The sequence below is a fragment of the Gastrolobium bilobum genome, unplaced genomic scaffold (genome assembly GCF_033153095.1).
Source record: "Gastrolobium bilobum isolate Gb01-03AN ecotype WA unplaced genomic scaffold, APGP_CSIRO_Gbil_v1 utg97174, whole genome shotgun sequence".
NCBI lineage: Eukaryota > Viridiplantae > Streptophyta > Magnoliopsida > Fabales > Fabaceae > Gastrolobium > Gastrolobium bilobum.
The window spans coordinates 24,643-41,919 of record NW_026899238.1 but is presented as its reverse complement, the minus strand read 5'-3'; the positions used below and the strand labels follow the sequence as shown (position 1 = coordinate 41,919).

General features: G+C 38.9%; 1 protein-coding gene across 1 annotated transcript; it reads right to left on the bottom strand.

Annotated features, from left to right (window-relative positions):
- Positions 1-1,943: 1,943 nt before the first annotated feature.
- Positions 1,944-16,798, bottom strand: LOC133288716 (uncharacterized). Its single transcript, XM_061486536.1, has 10 exons — positions 16,487-16,798; positions 15,770-15,835; positions 15,166-15,346; positions 14,446-14,642; positions 14,268-14,318; positions 8,434-8,525; positions 8,176-8,237; positions 6,869-6,960; positions 2,419-2,523; positions 1,944-2,314 (listed from the first exon to the last, which is right to left on the bottom strand). Exons 1-10 carry the CDS (start codon positions 16,754-16,756, stop codon positions 2,171-2,173), a joined length of 1,260 nt encoding a protein of 419 aa, XP_061342520.1. The 5' UTR covers positions 16,757-16,798; the 3' UTR covers positions 1,944-2,170.
- Positions 16,799-17,277: the final 479 nt, after the last annotated feature.

Here is a 17,277-nt window from a genome sequence, read left to right as displayed (position 1 = left end):
ACAGGTAAACTTCTAGACTTTGGGTTTCAGCCCCTTGTGTGTTCCACCATGCTCCCTTGGAGAGGAATGGTGTTATATGGTGCATTATGATGTTAAGCCTTGTATGATGCATGATAGACAAAATAGAAAGTAGACAAAATAATAGAAAGTAGACAGAACAGAATAGAAGATAAATAGAGCTCTTCTTTGGGGATTTATCCTTTGGGATAGCCCTTAGAGGTATACCATCCTTTGGGATAGCCTTTGGTAAGGTATTTATGCAGCCAGTCCTTCCAAATCCAGCCAATCGTTTCAGGGCATGCAACTCAACACCTAGGCCAACGAAACAAATCTGGACCTCGTCTGGAAGTCACAACCCTGCTAAGGCACTTCATGGGAGACGGTCCAGTCAACTGGTTAGTCACACCAGTGACTAATAACCCAATGAGCTAGCTGACCTATGTCTGGCCAAACCAAGACTCGTTCATAAGATATACTGCACAAGGCGGCTCAAAGGCTTAATGCCAATACTATCAAAGAGAACCTCAACCACAAGTACTCTGGCAACACCCGAGGTCCACCAAAACAAAAACATTGCAGTCTAGAAGTCCGAGCTCTCAGACCGTCGGACTGGGGGGAAACTTTTCGGGACACATCCTATGGGCCCATAGTTTCAAGAAGCAACAACCCAAGATAAATAACAAATTAAAGAGATAAGAGATACGATTTTTTATTCTATGCTTAAGGGATAAGCGATAAGGCTACTTATCCTGTCCCCCAACAATCCCACTCCTATCAGGACTCTACACCTATAGGTTAACTCTTCCATAAATAAAGGGCTAAGTCTCTCAGGTACATACTTTGAACTCCTTACTCTCTTAGTTGTCACTGTGCACACCCCACGCCTTTGGTTATATGCCAATATTATCGTGCACAGTGATTTGTTACCCCTTGCGACGTCTCTTCCAAAAACTCATGATCGTACTAATCCAAGACACAAATACTAACCTCCGATTAGACATTCCCAGTCCTCCCGAATTGACCATATAAGATCTTATCATAAGCTTGAAATTTGAATTAATGATAAGGATCTTAATTTAAATTTTGAAAGCTTGAAATTTAAATTGTAAATTTAAGTTTTATTCTCATCTTAATTAGACTAAGATAGTTCTTATCCTAAAAGGTTTGATTTGATCAAAAACTTTTTAAAAAGTGGTCATAGATTTTGAATTCAAACTTGTTGGATTCAAATTCAACTCTCATGAAGGAGGGAGTCATGGTTCTGTCATGACTCTTTGGATTCTTCATTTTAGGAATCCAAATGAGGCTAGGCACATCTGAGCCTAAGCTAAGGCAGTCGCACATCTCCTCTTTTCTCATTCCTCTCCACACATTGCACTCCAAGTTACACAATCATAGTAGCTTGGATCCCGAGTAAACACCATAGAGTAGGTGGCCACTTCTTGTTCAATTAGCGAGTGACCAAGCCAAAGAGAACATCCTACGAGGTGTTCTCCCAAGCCATCAAGCATTAGTGTGAATTACCATTGGAGGGTACACACGTCTACACCATGATCAAGGTTTGAATCCCTAATAACATACAAATATACGACCTTTGTTTGACCACATGTTCATATTTGAAAAGTACATGCTTCCTTCACGAATTTTATTGAGTTTCGAATTAAATGATATGCATATGTATTTCCGCAAAACAAAAACTACGTTTTTTATTTGCATACACGCGACCATACAAGGATAAGATTGCAATTTTACCTAACTTCCAAACCTAGTACACTCAATTTCTGTCAATGAATCACATGTGAAAGCCCATTGAAAAGGAGACGGGTAAAGGGTCAAATGGGGGGAAAGGAGGGAAGAAAGATGAGAGTCAAGAAAAAAAAAAAACATTGTTGAATAATCCCATACACCAAAGTTAGATTCACTGCATTAACAAATTTCGCTTGTCACTAACATTTTTTTTATTACTATTATCATCAAACATTTATCGTTCATGATACTATAACAACTCTCTTCATCTAAGCTAATATACTGACTTCATTTTAATTTGATGTGGACGACCAATGCATGTGATAATATTAATATTACATAACAAGTGGGTAGAAATTTCGAAATCGCGCGTAAGGGCTGCTTCTAAAGTTGACTGTCACTAAAGTTGACCGGTGACAGCTTTTTAGTAATAGACTATACAACCTTTGAAGCCTTTTCTAAGGGCAGTTTCATCCAAATTCCTTCCAATGAACACGAGCTTGTTTATCCTCTTCTCGTGAGGTTCCCATGTTTTTCCTGGGCAGCCATCGAATATGGAATGCACTCCCTAAAAGTAATTGGGAAGATGGGGTAAGAGCATCAAGGCAAATTTGAGTTCAACTAAAAAGTTTCAGATAGGTAATAGAAGCATGAGAACGTGTAAAAGAGAACCTGAAATACATATCGTTGATCCGAACCATCCACTGACAAGACACCCTTCATTCTGTATAGGTCCTCTCCTTTTTCTTCAATCACTCTCTCAAGCCAATCATCAACCTAGACCATCGTTTAATGCCAAAGTGAGGGAACATGATTAGTGCTATCCTGATTAACACATTGCAGAATGATTATCATAACATTATTATAACCCAGTCCAATGACAGCTTTACCAGGTTGGAAGAACATTTTATATGGTAAAAAACAATCTATATCACCCAAGATAAAAAGGAAATACAAATAACATTATGAACAGACTTCAAAGGAAAATTCACATACCAGATGCATTTAACACAGCACAAAAATTAAAAACACAGCTACTTTATGACCCCAGATGTAGCACCGCCCAAGCAAGAATGTATAAGAAAGATTTTGAACCATTATTCAAAAAGCAAATTCAGAACCCAACAATTTTATATTGAATAATCGTTACAAACATGACAAACCATTTAGAAATCAAAAAATTTATTAATATGGAATTCCTGTTTAAACTCCGCCCATGTGTGCTTGCATGCATGGCCTGTCCCAAGCCAGGATAAAGGAGGAGGGTTGGCGTCAGGTGTTGCGAACCGGCCATAAAAAACAGCTACATTTTTATGTGATGAACCTATATGATATTTCGTTGGGGCGTACCCTTCATAGCGACGCGTTGCATCGAGCCCCGGGTGTAGCGAAAAATGGGCTAGGGTCCTTGCCACAAGGCAAAGCGCTGCATCGGGCCCGAGGTGTAGTGAAAAGTGGGCTAGGGTCCTTGCCCCAAGGCAAGACGCCAGGTCTTCACCCGGATTTGGTGAGAAGTATGCCAGGGTCCCAACACGCAGATGGGCGAGCGTGGCGTGCAAGCACAGCTCAGGGGTTAAGGATGAGATTGGGAAGCTGGAACATAGGAACCTTAACGGGTAAATTGAGGGAGTGACAGATGTTTTTGCTAGAAGGAAAGTGAATATTGTTTGTTTGCAAGAAACTAAGTGGGCTGGAGAAAAGGCCAAGGAAGTGGATGGAACTGGTTTCATGTTATGGTACACAGGTACTAACAAGAGTCGAAATGGTGTTGGAATTATGATCGATAGAAGTTTCAGAGATAAAGTTGTGGACGTCAAAAGGAAAGGCGACAGGATTATTCTGGTTAAGCTTGTTGTGGGTGATTTAATCCTGAATATCCTCAGTGTGTATGCACCCCAAGTTGGATTGCAACCTATTGATAAAAGCCAATTTTGGGAAGACTTGGAGGAGGTTTTGCGGGGAATACCTCGAGAGGAGAAGATTTTCTTAGGAGGAGATCTAAATGGTCATGTTGGTAAAAGCAATGGAGGTTTTGATAGAATTCATGGAGGTTTTGGCTATGGGACGAGAAACGAGACTGGAGAAGATATCTTGAATGTTGCATTGGCCTACGATTTGATGCTAGTGAACACCTTTTTTCGAAAAAGGGAGTCACATCTAATCACTTATCATAGTGGCCAAAATCGTAGTCAGATTGATTTCTTTCTAGCTAAAAGAGAAGATAGAACTTCTTGTGTCGACTGTAAGGTCTACCCTGGAGAGTGTGTCGCTACACAACATGAGCTGGTAGTCTTGGATGTTCGGTTCAACAAAGTATTACAATGAGGAAAAAGGGCTCAGAACCCAAGGATAAGGTGGTGGAAGCTTAAGGAGGGAAAAAAGAGAGAGTTCAATGAAAGAATGTTGCAAGAAGGACCTTGGGAGTTTGATGGAGGAGTAAATGCAATATGGAATGAGATGGCTCAGTGTATTCAAAATATGGGAAGGAGGGTGTTGGGAAAAAGCAAAGGAAATGGATTTCATACAAAGGAAACATGGTGGTGGAATGGAGAGGTGCAAGAGGCAATTAAACATAAGAAGGAGTGCTTTAGATCTTTGCATAAAAATCCCAGTGAAGAGAACTTGCAAAAGTTTAGATTGGCGAGAAAAAATGCAACGAAAGCACTGCGAGAAGCTAGAAGCAAGGTTTTCGACGAGTTGTATAAAAATCTTGGGAGCAAGGATGGTGAAAGAGGTATTTATAAACTTGCAAAAATAAGGGATAAGAAAAGTAAAGACCTCACCCAAGTTAGATGCATCAAGGATGAAAATCAAAAACTTTTGGTGAGGGATGAAGATGTGAATGAAAGATGGTTAAACTACTTCAACAAGCTGTTTAATGGGGATGGAGATACAAGCGAGGTGGACTTGGAGGACGCGTATGATGATATGAATAGAAGATTTGTGCGCAAAATTAATACACATGAAGTTAAGGAGGCTTTAAAGAGGATGAAGACTAATAAAGCCTTGGGGCCTGATGGTGTCCCTATTGAAGTGTGGAGAGGACTGGGGGATGTGGCAATAAAATGGTTAACCAATCTTTTCAATAAGATTCTCCAGACAAATAAGATGCCTGATGCATGGAGGAAAAGTATGATTGTGCCTATCTACAAAAACAAGGGAGATATACAGAATTGTTCAAACTATAGAGGCATTAAGCTAATGAGCCATACTATGAAGTTGTGGGAGAGGGTTATTGAACATCGCTTGAGGAGAGATACCAAAGTTTCTGTAAATCAATTTGGATTTATGCCAGGAAGATGTACCATGGAAGCCATTTTCTTGATGCGACAACTAATGGAAAGATACCGTGAAAAGAAGAAGGACTTACATATGGTGTTCATAGACCTTGAGAAAGCATACGATAGGGTTCCAAGGAAAGTTTTATGGTGGGTTCTAGAGAGAAAAAGGTCCCATCAAAGTATGTAACGGCAATCAAGGATATGTATGATGGGGCTACTACATGTGTAAAAGCTTGTAACGGAACATCAAGCTATTTCCCTATCACGGTAGGTGTACACCAAAGGTCGGCTCTAAGTCCTTATCTCTTTGCCTTAGTTATGGATGAACTAACAAAAGATATTCAAGAGGAAGTGTCATGGTGTATGCTTTTTGCAGAGGATATTGTGCTTATTGATGAGAGCAAGGATGGTGTTAATAGAAAACTTGAATTGTGGAGAAGCACATTGGAATCCAAAGGGTTCACATTAAGTCGAAGCAAGACTGAGTATCTGAAGTGTGATTTTTCTCTGGTACGAGATGGGGACCAAGATCCCGTGCATCTAAGTGGTCAAGAGGTACCCAAAAAAGATGCTTTTAAATACCTGGGCTCCATTTTGCAAAAAGGTGGAGAGATTGATGAGGATGTAAATCATAGAATCAGAGCAGGGTGGATGAAATAGCGCAGTGCATCTGGGTTTTTGTGTGACCGCAAAATCCCCCTTAAGTTAAAGGAAAATTCTATAAAACAACAGTAAGACCAATGCTATATGGAGCGGAATGCTGGCCAGCACATAGGCAACATGAGCATAAGATGGGAGTAGCAGAGATGAGGATGTTAAAATGGATGTGTGGTTATACAAGGATGGATAAGATAAGAAATGACGATATTCGATGAAAGGTAGGAGTTGTACCGGTAGCCGAGAATATGAGAGAACATAGATTGAGGTGGTTTGGACACGTGATGAGAAGGCCCCTGGATGCTCCTGTAAGAACAGAAGTTTGTTACCAAGAGTTCAACACAAAAAGAGGCAGAGGTAGACCGAAACTGACTTGGGGGAAGGTCGTAAAACAAGATTTAATGGAGTGAGATATAGATTGGCGGACGGTATGTCTTAGAACGGAATGGAGAAAAGCTATAACTATGGTGGAGGGTTAGACCCGTTGTTATTCCTATGTTCCAGATGGTCCCTTTTTAGTCTTTTTCCCCTTCATTTCCCCCACTTCTTCTTTTCCCCTTTCTTTTTTACCTTTATTTATTTATTTATTTATTTATATATATATATATATATATATATATATATATATTATTACTATTTTTTTATTTTTTTTAAACCGTTTTGTATCTTTCATATGGGTTCATCTACCACCGACCCCAATTAATTTGGGATAAAGGTGATGTTGATGTTGATGGAATTCCTGTTAACTTAATCATTTTGACTCATTCGAGCTTGGAGCAGTGATAAAGTTGTTCCTTTGTGACTGAAAGGTCATGGGTTCGAATTCGGAGAACAGCCTCTTTGCAATTATACAAGAGTAAGGATGCGGACAAGAATTGCCCTCCCTCTACTATCGCTAGTCGGGTTTTAATGGGGAGTAATTTTTTTTAATCACCTTGACTCATTGAGGTCCAAACATTAATGTCCCAAAATAAAAATAAAATAAAAAAATAGGGCCAATTGGTGGATGAAATAACACAGGAAGATGTGGCACAAGCAATGGACTAAAATCATCAAAAGAAGCACCAAAGATGTAAACGTTGAAGCATTAAGTGTGGAGTCTACAGAAAGCAATCCAGTGATTTAAGACAAATTATTATGTTAAGGGTTCCAAAAGGAAAGAAAAAAAAAAGAATTTCAATTACCTCATCGAGATCAAGAGTTCCCTCTGCAACAATACTGACACTTGAAACAGTAGAATCATGCACATGATCATGATGACGATGCCCTTTGTGTTCTGTAGATACATTCAGAATGAAGTAATGCAGAGAAATCATAAGGAAACAAAATGAGCATAAATACTTTGGAAATATATTTTATTAATCAAGCCAAAAAAAGCCTTTTTTCTTATTCCAAAATTTTAGGCTGAATTGGTTAGCACAGAAAGGTTTATTTGTATTGTAGTTATTTACTTAACTGAATAGGCATGCATTGGATGGGTATTATACAGAAACTTTGTTTTGTACAAGACCCAATTTCAGTTTGATAATATGTAATTTTGCATGTGTTAGCACTAATAAGAACAATGCTTATGTTATTTGGGACTAGTCAAAATAAATAAATAAACTGAGTCTGTGACGTATCTGTATGATTATTGTTCCTTGCATCTCCCATAGCTATTGCATAATTATTTAGTATAAAAATAAAATAACCAACTTAGCATAGAAATTAAGATAATGTAAGTAACATTTCCTATTAGATCGATGGGTGTTACAGCTAGAGAGAGATTGAACTTGAGAGAAAGGAGAAGAGAGAACAAAACACTTAACTACACATAGAAGCTGAGATAGAAATGTTTTGTAATTACCACAAAGGCCAATTAACCATGCCTTACAAGCTTCAACCTAATCTAGTCTGAATAGAATACAAATGCTTATACTATCCTATCATAGTTTGAGTTAAAGTGCACTACTTCTACGCTATGAAGCACCGATACTCCGAATTTTTTTTTCCAACGTATCCGATACGCGTATTGGAAACGTATCGGAAACGTATTGTATCGTATCGACGAATTAACGGTCGTATCGAGAACATATCGAGAACGTATCGAAAACGCCATGTCGGAGTCGGTGCTTCATAGCTTCTACGTAAGTCAAAGATTAAACACTTAGATTCATTTATCACATAATATAACAACATTATGGTAGAAATTAAAAAAAAAATAGACATGACTTTAAATAGTAATACACTAAGTTTACAAGACAAGGCTTCTAAATGGAAGACATCCACTTCATTCTTTACTATTTCTGCTTTAGTATTTTAAGAACAGAAGGATCTAGTATAATGCAATGGCAGTATTTGTGTCATGATAAATGAAATTCAATCAAATCCACGTAATCCAACAACACCACCCTCTGTCTTCCATTAGAATATCATTGTCCTTATATTGCAGCCAACTCTAGCAACCAGTTGAAAAGATATAAAATGTGGGAACAGGGTTTAGAAAGAGTACCATGTCCAGAGTCATCGTGATGGCTTGCAGTAGGACATTCTCCATGTACCTCAGATTCAATTCTGCAATATCAAGGCATTTTGATTGAAAACACAGATAAATTAGCAGCAAATACAGATAGATGTACAAATATGCATTATGATTTGTCATACTTATAGCCATTATTTAGGAAGGAAAAGGGAAGATAGCAGGAAGGGATGTATCGAGTACTATAATAGGAATATTTCAAAAGATACAAAGTACATGAATACCTATTACCTCTCAAGATCATATCCTCCCACACCCAGAACAAAGTCTATGTCGACAGATCCAAATTTAGCTTGCTTAATTTGTGCCATTCCATTGATATTCTGGCAACAATCCACAAAAATGAAGAACTTCTTCCATAAGCATTTTTTCTTGGGGAGCCAAGGACATCCATACACAATGCTATAGAAGCTGATAAAAACAATATAAACAGAAATAAAAGGACAATAGTCTGATACATTTCATAGAAAATGAATGGAGTTTCTCTCTCTCTCTAAAATACACACACTCATCATATCATAACAGCATAAAAATGCCAAACATCTACCATAATAGTTCATACATGTTTAATGCATTTTTCCCTAGATTAAGAATTAAAATTCAATACAAAACTAAAGATTCGTTCTATCAATATTGGAAAAGTCAGCAGGAGAGAAGAAGTATTAGTCGCCAAGAAGAACAAGGTTTAGGTACAAAACATTCAATAATTAATCCTGTTAGAAATGATTAGATATGATTAGTCTGATTAGATATGATTAGTCTATAATTATTTTGATTGTATTAGGTCTGGGTCTTTCCTATAAGCCCATTAGAGTCTCTATATATTGTAACTCTCTGAATTAAATCAATACATAACATATTATTTTATATTCAAGTTGGTACCAGAGCTCTTTCGTTCTGGGGACCCTCGCTTCCGCTCAGAAACCTTATTTTCGCCTTAAAACCTAAGCCCACTGCTTAGGAGTCATCTTTTCTTTGTCGTGCGTCCTTCTAGCAAGACATCAAGGACTGTAAGTCCCTTCCAAGCAATTTCCGAACGCGTCAGCACCTCTGACGGTCACCAGAACCACCGTCCGCCACCGTCAGCCACTGTTCAGGCCGTCGGAGCACTTTTCCGGCAAGTTTTCAGCTCGGTCAGAACGCAATCAGAACCCTCACGCGCGGCCAAGTCGCGCGTCCTCACGCGCGGCTGAGCTTCTCTGTGCGCGGTCCTCACGCGTCGCGTCTCACCGGCGCATGAGCACTGTTCTGGTGGACTTTTCCGGTGAAACCAGCACAGACAGACTCGCACTTCTCTCACCTTTCCAGATCTGTGGTCCTTTTGTCGTGGGTCTCTTCCGTTGAGAAGATATCGGACAAAAGCATTTTGTTCCATAGCCGTTGGTCTCTTTCCGGCACTATTCCGTACGTTTGGACACTTTCCAGCACTGTTCCGTACGTTTGGTCATTCTGATTATTTATTTTTTGCGTGATTTCTTGTGAGTTTGCAGTTCTTTGCTTTTATCTGGTCATTCTTTTTATATTTTTGAGATGGAAGGCTTAGGTAGTACATCCAAAAACATTACCAGTACTACCCCCTCCATTACAACGATCAAACTGACCGGAGCTACTACTTACAAGACCTGGTCTACCTCAGTTAAGATCTGGTTTACTGGTCAGGGATACGGTCAACATCTCACAACTAAGTCTCCCACGGATCAGGCATCTGACTGGGAAAAGATTGATGCTCAACTCCTAAGTATCATTTGGCAGTCCATTGATCCGACACTTATAGACATTTTCATCTCCTTTGAGACCTGCAATGACGTATGGGAGGAAGCTAAAAACCTGTACACCAATGACATTCAGCAGCTTTATTCCATTGTGTCTCAGATAATGGAATTGCGCAAATCTCCGGAGTCTCGAATGGAAACTTATATTGGTAAGATTCGTTCTTTGATGCAAGAATTCTTAGCTATGTTACCTCATGCTACAGATGCCACTGCGTACAAGAAGCAGGTGGAGCGCTTCTTTATGGTCGTAACCCTCTCTGGTCTTTCCGAGGAGTTAGAAAGTGTTCGTGAGAATATTCTAACCAGTGCTGAGACTCCTAGCCTGTCACACACTTTCCAGCGCCTTCTGAATCTTAAGGATAAATCAACAGCTCCCACACGTGTGCCAGCTACCGATTCCACTGCATTCTTTTCTCGCTCCAATGATTCTTGGAACAGTGGACGCGGTCGCGGACATGGCCGTGGACAGGGTGGCCGCGGACAGAGGCCTCGTTGCAATTATTGCCAGAATCTTGGACACTTTAAAGAACGCTGCTACAGGAAGTACCCTCACTTGAAACCACCGGCTGCCAACTTTGCTTAGACTGATGTTACACCACCTTCCGCTGGATCAGTAACTCTTTCCAGTGCCGAATATGAGGCACTTCTCAAGAAGGTTTCCTCTCAGCATCCCACTCAAGACACTGGTAATCAATGTTGCTTGCCTTTCTCAATCATCTCTTGGACCCTGGATAATAGACTCAGGTGCTACTCATCACCTTTGTGGTAATAAGGATCTTTTCACTTCACTTTCTTATTCTAATAATTTACCCTCTGTTACTCTTGCTGGTGGCACTAAGGCTCCTGCTCGTGGAATTGGGGAAGCCAACCCAACTCCCTTTTTAGCTTTGACCTTTGTTTATTATATACCCGGCATTCCTTTTAATTTAATCTCTGTTAGCCAGTTGATTCAGTCTCTTTCATGCACTGTTACCTTCTCTAAACAATCCTTCTCTATGCAGGATCCGGGTACGGGAAAGACGATAGGAGCGGGCATTGAGTCACGAGGTCTTTACTATCTGATTGCACCACCTTCTCCAGTAGCATGTTCAGTCACAGAGTCTCCTGAGCTACTTCACAGTCGTCTGGGTCATCCAAGCCTCTCCAAGCTTCAGCATATGGTTCCTTTTTTATCTAGTCTTAAGTCTTTAAATTGTCAGTCTTGTCAGCAAGGAAAGCACACTCACTCCTCCTTTGCTAATAGAGTCAATAAAAGAGCTGATGCTCCCTTTTCTATTGTTCATTCTGACATTTGGGGTCCGAGTCGAATAATATTTGTTTTGGGTTTTCAGTATTTTGTCACCTTTATTGATGATTTCTCTCGTTGTACTTGGGTTTATTTAATGAAAAATCTTTCTGAATTATTTTCAATTTATCAAAAAATTTGTGCTGAAATAACTACTCTATTTGGTGCTTCTATTCAAATCCTGCGCAGTGATAATGCAAGAGAATATGTGTCTTTTGAATTTTCTAATTTTTTGGAGAAACGTGGAACGATACACCAGATCACTTGCCCACACACTCCACAACAAAATGGAGTGGCTGAACGTAAAAATAGACATCTGATTGAAACTGCATGTACCCTACTAATTCACATGAATGTTCCACTCCGATTTTGGGCAGATGCTATAATCACCTCTTGATTTCTCATCAATCGCATGCCCTCTTCCGTACTTAATAATGAAGTGCCACATAGTGTTTTATTTCCATAAGCACCTTCCTATCCTCTACCTCCACATGTATTTGGATGTACGTGCTTTGTTCATGATCTTACTCCAGGTAAAGATAAATTAGCATCCAAAGCTTTCAAGTGTGTTTTCGTTGGATACACTTGTTTTCAAAAAGGGTATCGTTGTTATTCTCCTGATCTCAAGCGTTATATTGTTTCGGCTGATGTCACTTTCCTTGATCAACAACCTTTTCATTCTATCCCGTCTCAGATAACACAAGTTGATCATGTTCTTCCTGTTCCTCGTCTTGATTTGTCTTTACCAGTTGCAGATGACTCTATCCCGGAGGAGCTACCCCTTGCCTCCATCCCTGAGGAACATCCTTTTCTCACCTATCAGCATCGTCAGCCTGCGCCTCTAGTAGATTTGACTCTTACTGACTCACCGCCTGCTCCAGTCGACTCTTCCCCTCTGGATCCTCCATCAGATATTACTCCCATTGCCCTTCGCAAAGGTATTCGATCCACTCGCAACCCTCATCCACTTTATAGTTTCTTGAGTTATGATAGACTTTCTTCACCACATTTTACTTTTGTATCTAGTCTTTCGTCTGTTTCTATTCCTAAAACCACAGGTGAAGCACTATGTCATCTGGGTTGGCGTCAGGCGATGATCGATGAAATGCAAGCACTTCACTCCAATGGCACCTGGGATCTTGTTCATGCTCCTCCCGGAAAGTCAGTGGTCGGCTGTCGATGGGTGTTCACTGTCAAAATTGATCCTGATGGCACTGTTGATCGCCTCAAAGCTCGTTTGGTGGCCAAAGGTTACACTCAGATATTTGGTCTTGACTATGGGGATACTTTTTCTCCTGTTGTCAAGATGGCATCTGTCCGCCTATTTCTTACCCTTGCTGCTGTTCGTCACTGGCCACTCCTTCAACTTGACATCAAAAATGCCTTTCTTCATGGTGATTTGCATGAAGAAGTTTACATGGAGCAACCACCTGGTTTTGTTGCTCAGGGGGAGTCTGGAAAAGTGTGTCGTCTTCAAAAATCCTTATATGGTCTCAAGCAGTCTCCTCGAGCATGGTTCAGTCGCTTCAGTTCTGCCGTTCAGGCGTTTGGCTTAATCCGCAGTAAAGTTGATCATTCTGTATTTTATAGGATTACATCTCCTGACAAGTGCTTCTATTTGTTAGTCTATGTTGATGACATCATTCTCGCTGAAAGTGATCAAGACGGAATTCGTCAGTTAAAACAGCATTTATTCAGTGCATTTCAAACAAAGGACCTTGGGAAGCTGCGTTACTTCTTGGAAATTGAGGTAGCGCAATCTAGACAGGGCATTTCTATTTGTCAAAAGAAGTATGCCTTGGATATCCTCGAAGAAACTCGTATGTTGGGGAGTAAACCAGTTGATACACCCATGGATCCTAATGTCAAGTTATTGCCCGGACAGGGGGAGCCGTTATCTGATCCTGGACGTTATCGGAGGCTAATTGGGAAGCTCAATTATCTTACTGTGACTAGGCTAAATATTTCTTTCGCTGTTAGTACGGCTAGTCAGTTCCTTGATTCCCCTTGTGATTCACATTGGGATGCTGCTGTGAGGATCCTCCGATACATCAAAGGAGCACCAGGAAAAGGGTTGTTGTATTCAGATCAGGGAAATACAGAAATTTGTGGTTATTCAAATGCTGATTGGGCAGGATCACCCTCGGACAGGCGCTCTACTTCTGGCTATTGTGTCTTCTTTGGAGGAAACTTAATTTCGTGGAAGAGCAAGAAACAACCTGTAGTTGCTCGGTCTAGTGCAGAAGCTGAGTATCGTGCAATGACAAATACTACCTGTGAGTTAATCTAGTTAAAGCAGTTGATTCAGGAACTTCATCTTTGTGAACAGAAACAACCCATGACACTCATCTGTGATAATCAAGCTGCGCTACATATATCCTCTAATCTTGTCTTTCATGAGAGGACTAAACATATAGAAATTGATTGTCACTTCATTCGAGAAAAGATTCAATCAGGAGAAATCAAGACTGCTTTTGTCAACTCCTCTGATCAACTCGCGGATGTCTTCACTAAAGCTCTTAGAGGTCCTCGGATTCAATACATTTGTAACAAGCTTGGTGCTCACAATATATACGCACCAGCTTGAGGGGGAGTGTTAGATATGATTAGATATGATTAGTCTGATTAGATATGATTAGTCTGTAATTATTCTGATTGTATTAGGTCTGGGCCTTTCCTATAAGCCCATTAGAGTCTCTATATATTGTAACTCTCTGAATTAAATCAATACACAACATATTATTTTATATTCAAGTAATCCAATCTAACAAAGAATCCCCATCCATTCACCAAATGAAATTTATAATATAATCATAAAATAAGGAGTCATCTACGGCATGGTGGACTCTAAACGAAATTTGTATGGAAACTGGTGTACATATGTCCATTTCATGAACCCAGCTTGATGATTGAACATGTCATGTTCTTTCTGCAATATAACTCTATTACCTTCCTAGCTCAATTAAACAATACAATGTCTAGAGGATCCATAAGCAACAAAAACATACCTGAATTTTCTTAGTCAATATATTTAACTCAGATTCAGTAACTAAATCTATCTGCAAAAACAATTAAAAATGATCAGAACCTAGAAACACAGATTAACACACTTTAGTGGTCAATACTGGAACAAAAAGTTGAAGAACACAAAAATACTATCAAAGAATCTTAAAACCGGAAGCGTACCTTGTTCAAAATAATACGGTCAGCATATGCAACTTGTTCGACTGCCTCATTCACCACGAATCTTGGTTTCACTTCATTTAAATGTCGCATGGCATGCTTACAATCAACCAAAGTCACAACTCCATCCAGTTTTACATACTGAGAAACTAGTTCATCACTGCAAAAAGTTTCAATAACAGGAGCTGGCTTTGCAAGACCTGCAAAAGGGCTTAAAGTTTGAACTTTAGAATAATATGTTCTATTCAACATTTCATACACCTAACAGATGCAGTTAATAAGAGAACACACAAATTTTTGTCACACCCTCAACTAAATAGCCATACATGTGAAAGACTAAAAAGCTTTCGAACAAAGTTTGAGAACCATGAAGAAGAGTCCCAAATAGATTTTTTTTTTTTTTAAATGATCCCTAAGAGGTTTTTAAGCACCAGACTAGAACTAAAATTGATGCATTAAGATAAGGACACTACTGAGAACTCATTGTGCTTCTCCTAGCCTTCTTTATTTCATACAATCCCTTTCATTAAATTACCCATTTATTTTAATTTTTTTCAACATATGATCCAAAAGTCCAAAACAAAGTGAATGTCATACTTCCACTAGAATAATGATAACTTAACAATTTGATCGTTAAGTTTCAACTTGTGAGTAAATATCCACCCTCTAACACCTCAATCCCCACTGTATATGTTCTTTGAACAACATGGGCAATTAACAAACCTGTGGTTTCAATAACAATATGGTCAAAATTGTCACATTTTTTCCTAGCCAACTCCAACAGCATTTTAACTAAATCTCCTCGGACAGTGCAGCACAGGCAGCCATTGTTAACCATGATAATGTCTTCACTCACAGAAGAATGACTAGCAACCAATGATCCATCAATATCAACCTCACCAAACTGCATTTACAACAATGAGACAATTTCACGAATAACTGTAAAACCATATTATAAAGGCAGATCCTCTAAAATACTCCATGGGCTCAAATTCTCCCCCTACTTCACAATTACTCCAAATAAACAACATGTTTGGTAATCTTTTTAATTAAAACATCGCATTGTTGATTGTGCAGTGTATCATTGTCATTAGAAAAAGCTACTAATGCTGTGCTGTCATAAGTTATATAGACCAAAATAATTGTCACATATCAGTATTAGCAACAGATTACTCCTAATTCAAAATTTGGTGGAATTACCGAAATTAAATATTGTCATATAAACTTGAAAATGCCATAATCTAATTCCATGGAACTTGTTGTTACATAGAAAATAAGAATACCACAGAATTATTGCAAAATTACATAGGCAGGTCAAACTCGATACCTCATTTTCAATGACAGCTATCCGCTTGCCATGTTGCGATGTGAGAATATGATTCAGGAGAGTAGTCTGCATTACAAAAAACTCAGTTATAAACTATTCCATTGGTAATAAAAAATAATAATACTTGAAATGAAAAAAAAAAAAAAAAAAAAAGTAAAACACGTATCTGTACATTATCTCCAAATAATACCTCAAGAATATAGTGATAAAATAAACTCATCTTAAACTTGACAAATGCTACAGCTAAGGAAGAGCAAATAGGAAATTTTTAACCCTTTTATTTTACACTTTACTCTTAAAAACCGTTATATTTCATTATTGAAATAACACAAGTTACTGCAGCGACTTTTGCTGCTCTTAACAGTTTGTGTTGGGTTCTGTTAGTGCTAGGTGTATCTCAGCCTGTTAGTTCAGTTACTGTTAGTTGCTGAGCTGTAATCTGTTAAGTTTGTTTTAGATTTTTATGCTTCAGGTTGTGCTGGCACCTCTGTAAACTCCTCTCTTTCTGATGCAGAGAGTCATAATCAAGAAAAACATCAGAAACTCAACAGAGAAATGCTCTCATTTTCTCTTCCTCCTTCGCCCTCTCTCTCTATATATATACACTTACTTTTCTTGCAATTTTATATCCTTTTCTATGATATTTCCGTACCAAAACAACAACAAAAGTTAAAAAACAAAAATTGAAGAAAAATGGGAGGGTGGGGAAAGGAGCACCTTTCCAGAGCCAAGAAAACCAGTAATCACGGTAGCTGGAACGCGATTATCAAGGGAGAGCGCAGCAGCACCAGCAGGCTCATCGAGATTGTGGTTTGGCGCTGAGACGATGCCCCTGAAGCTTCCAGAATAAGGGTTATGAAAATTACGAGCGTGAGATTCTCGCAAAACGAAGGAATGAAAAGCCCGAGAAGAATCTTGAGCGGGAGATTGAAGACGTCGCAAAAGGGTTTTGGCAGTGGTTCTTAGAGTGATGCATCTAGTCGCCATTTTTGTTCCACGAGAATCACCATTCACCAGCAGTTAGTGGAAATGCTTAAACCCTAACCAGGGGTTTATGTTTGCTGGTGTGTAAAACTTATTCTGCTTTTCTTTTCTTTTTTTCTTTTTTATAAGAGTGTTTCAATAATTTTTATAAGAGTAAATACCTTCTTCGGTCCTCACCAAATTTTACGATACCCGCTTTAGTCCCTAGCAAATAAAAAGGTTATTCGTGATTTTTAAGAAATTCAAAATGGACACATTTTAGTCATTTTGAGGGACTAATGTGAATCTTTTTTGAATTTGTGAAGACCACGATTTCAACTAAATGGGTTCATTTTAAATTTCTTAGGGACCACGAATAGCTTTTTTATTTGCTAGGGATTAAAGAGGGCATCGAGAAATTTACTGAGGACCAAAAATGATGTTTACTCTTTTTATAATTGATTAACTTTTTTTTGTACAAATAATTGCTGAACTTTTAATAAATGGGTTTTTGACCATAATAATTCCAAGATAATAACTTGTTA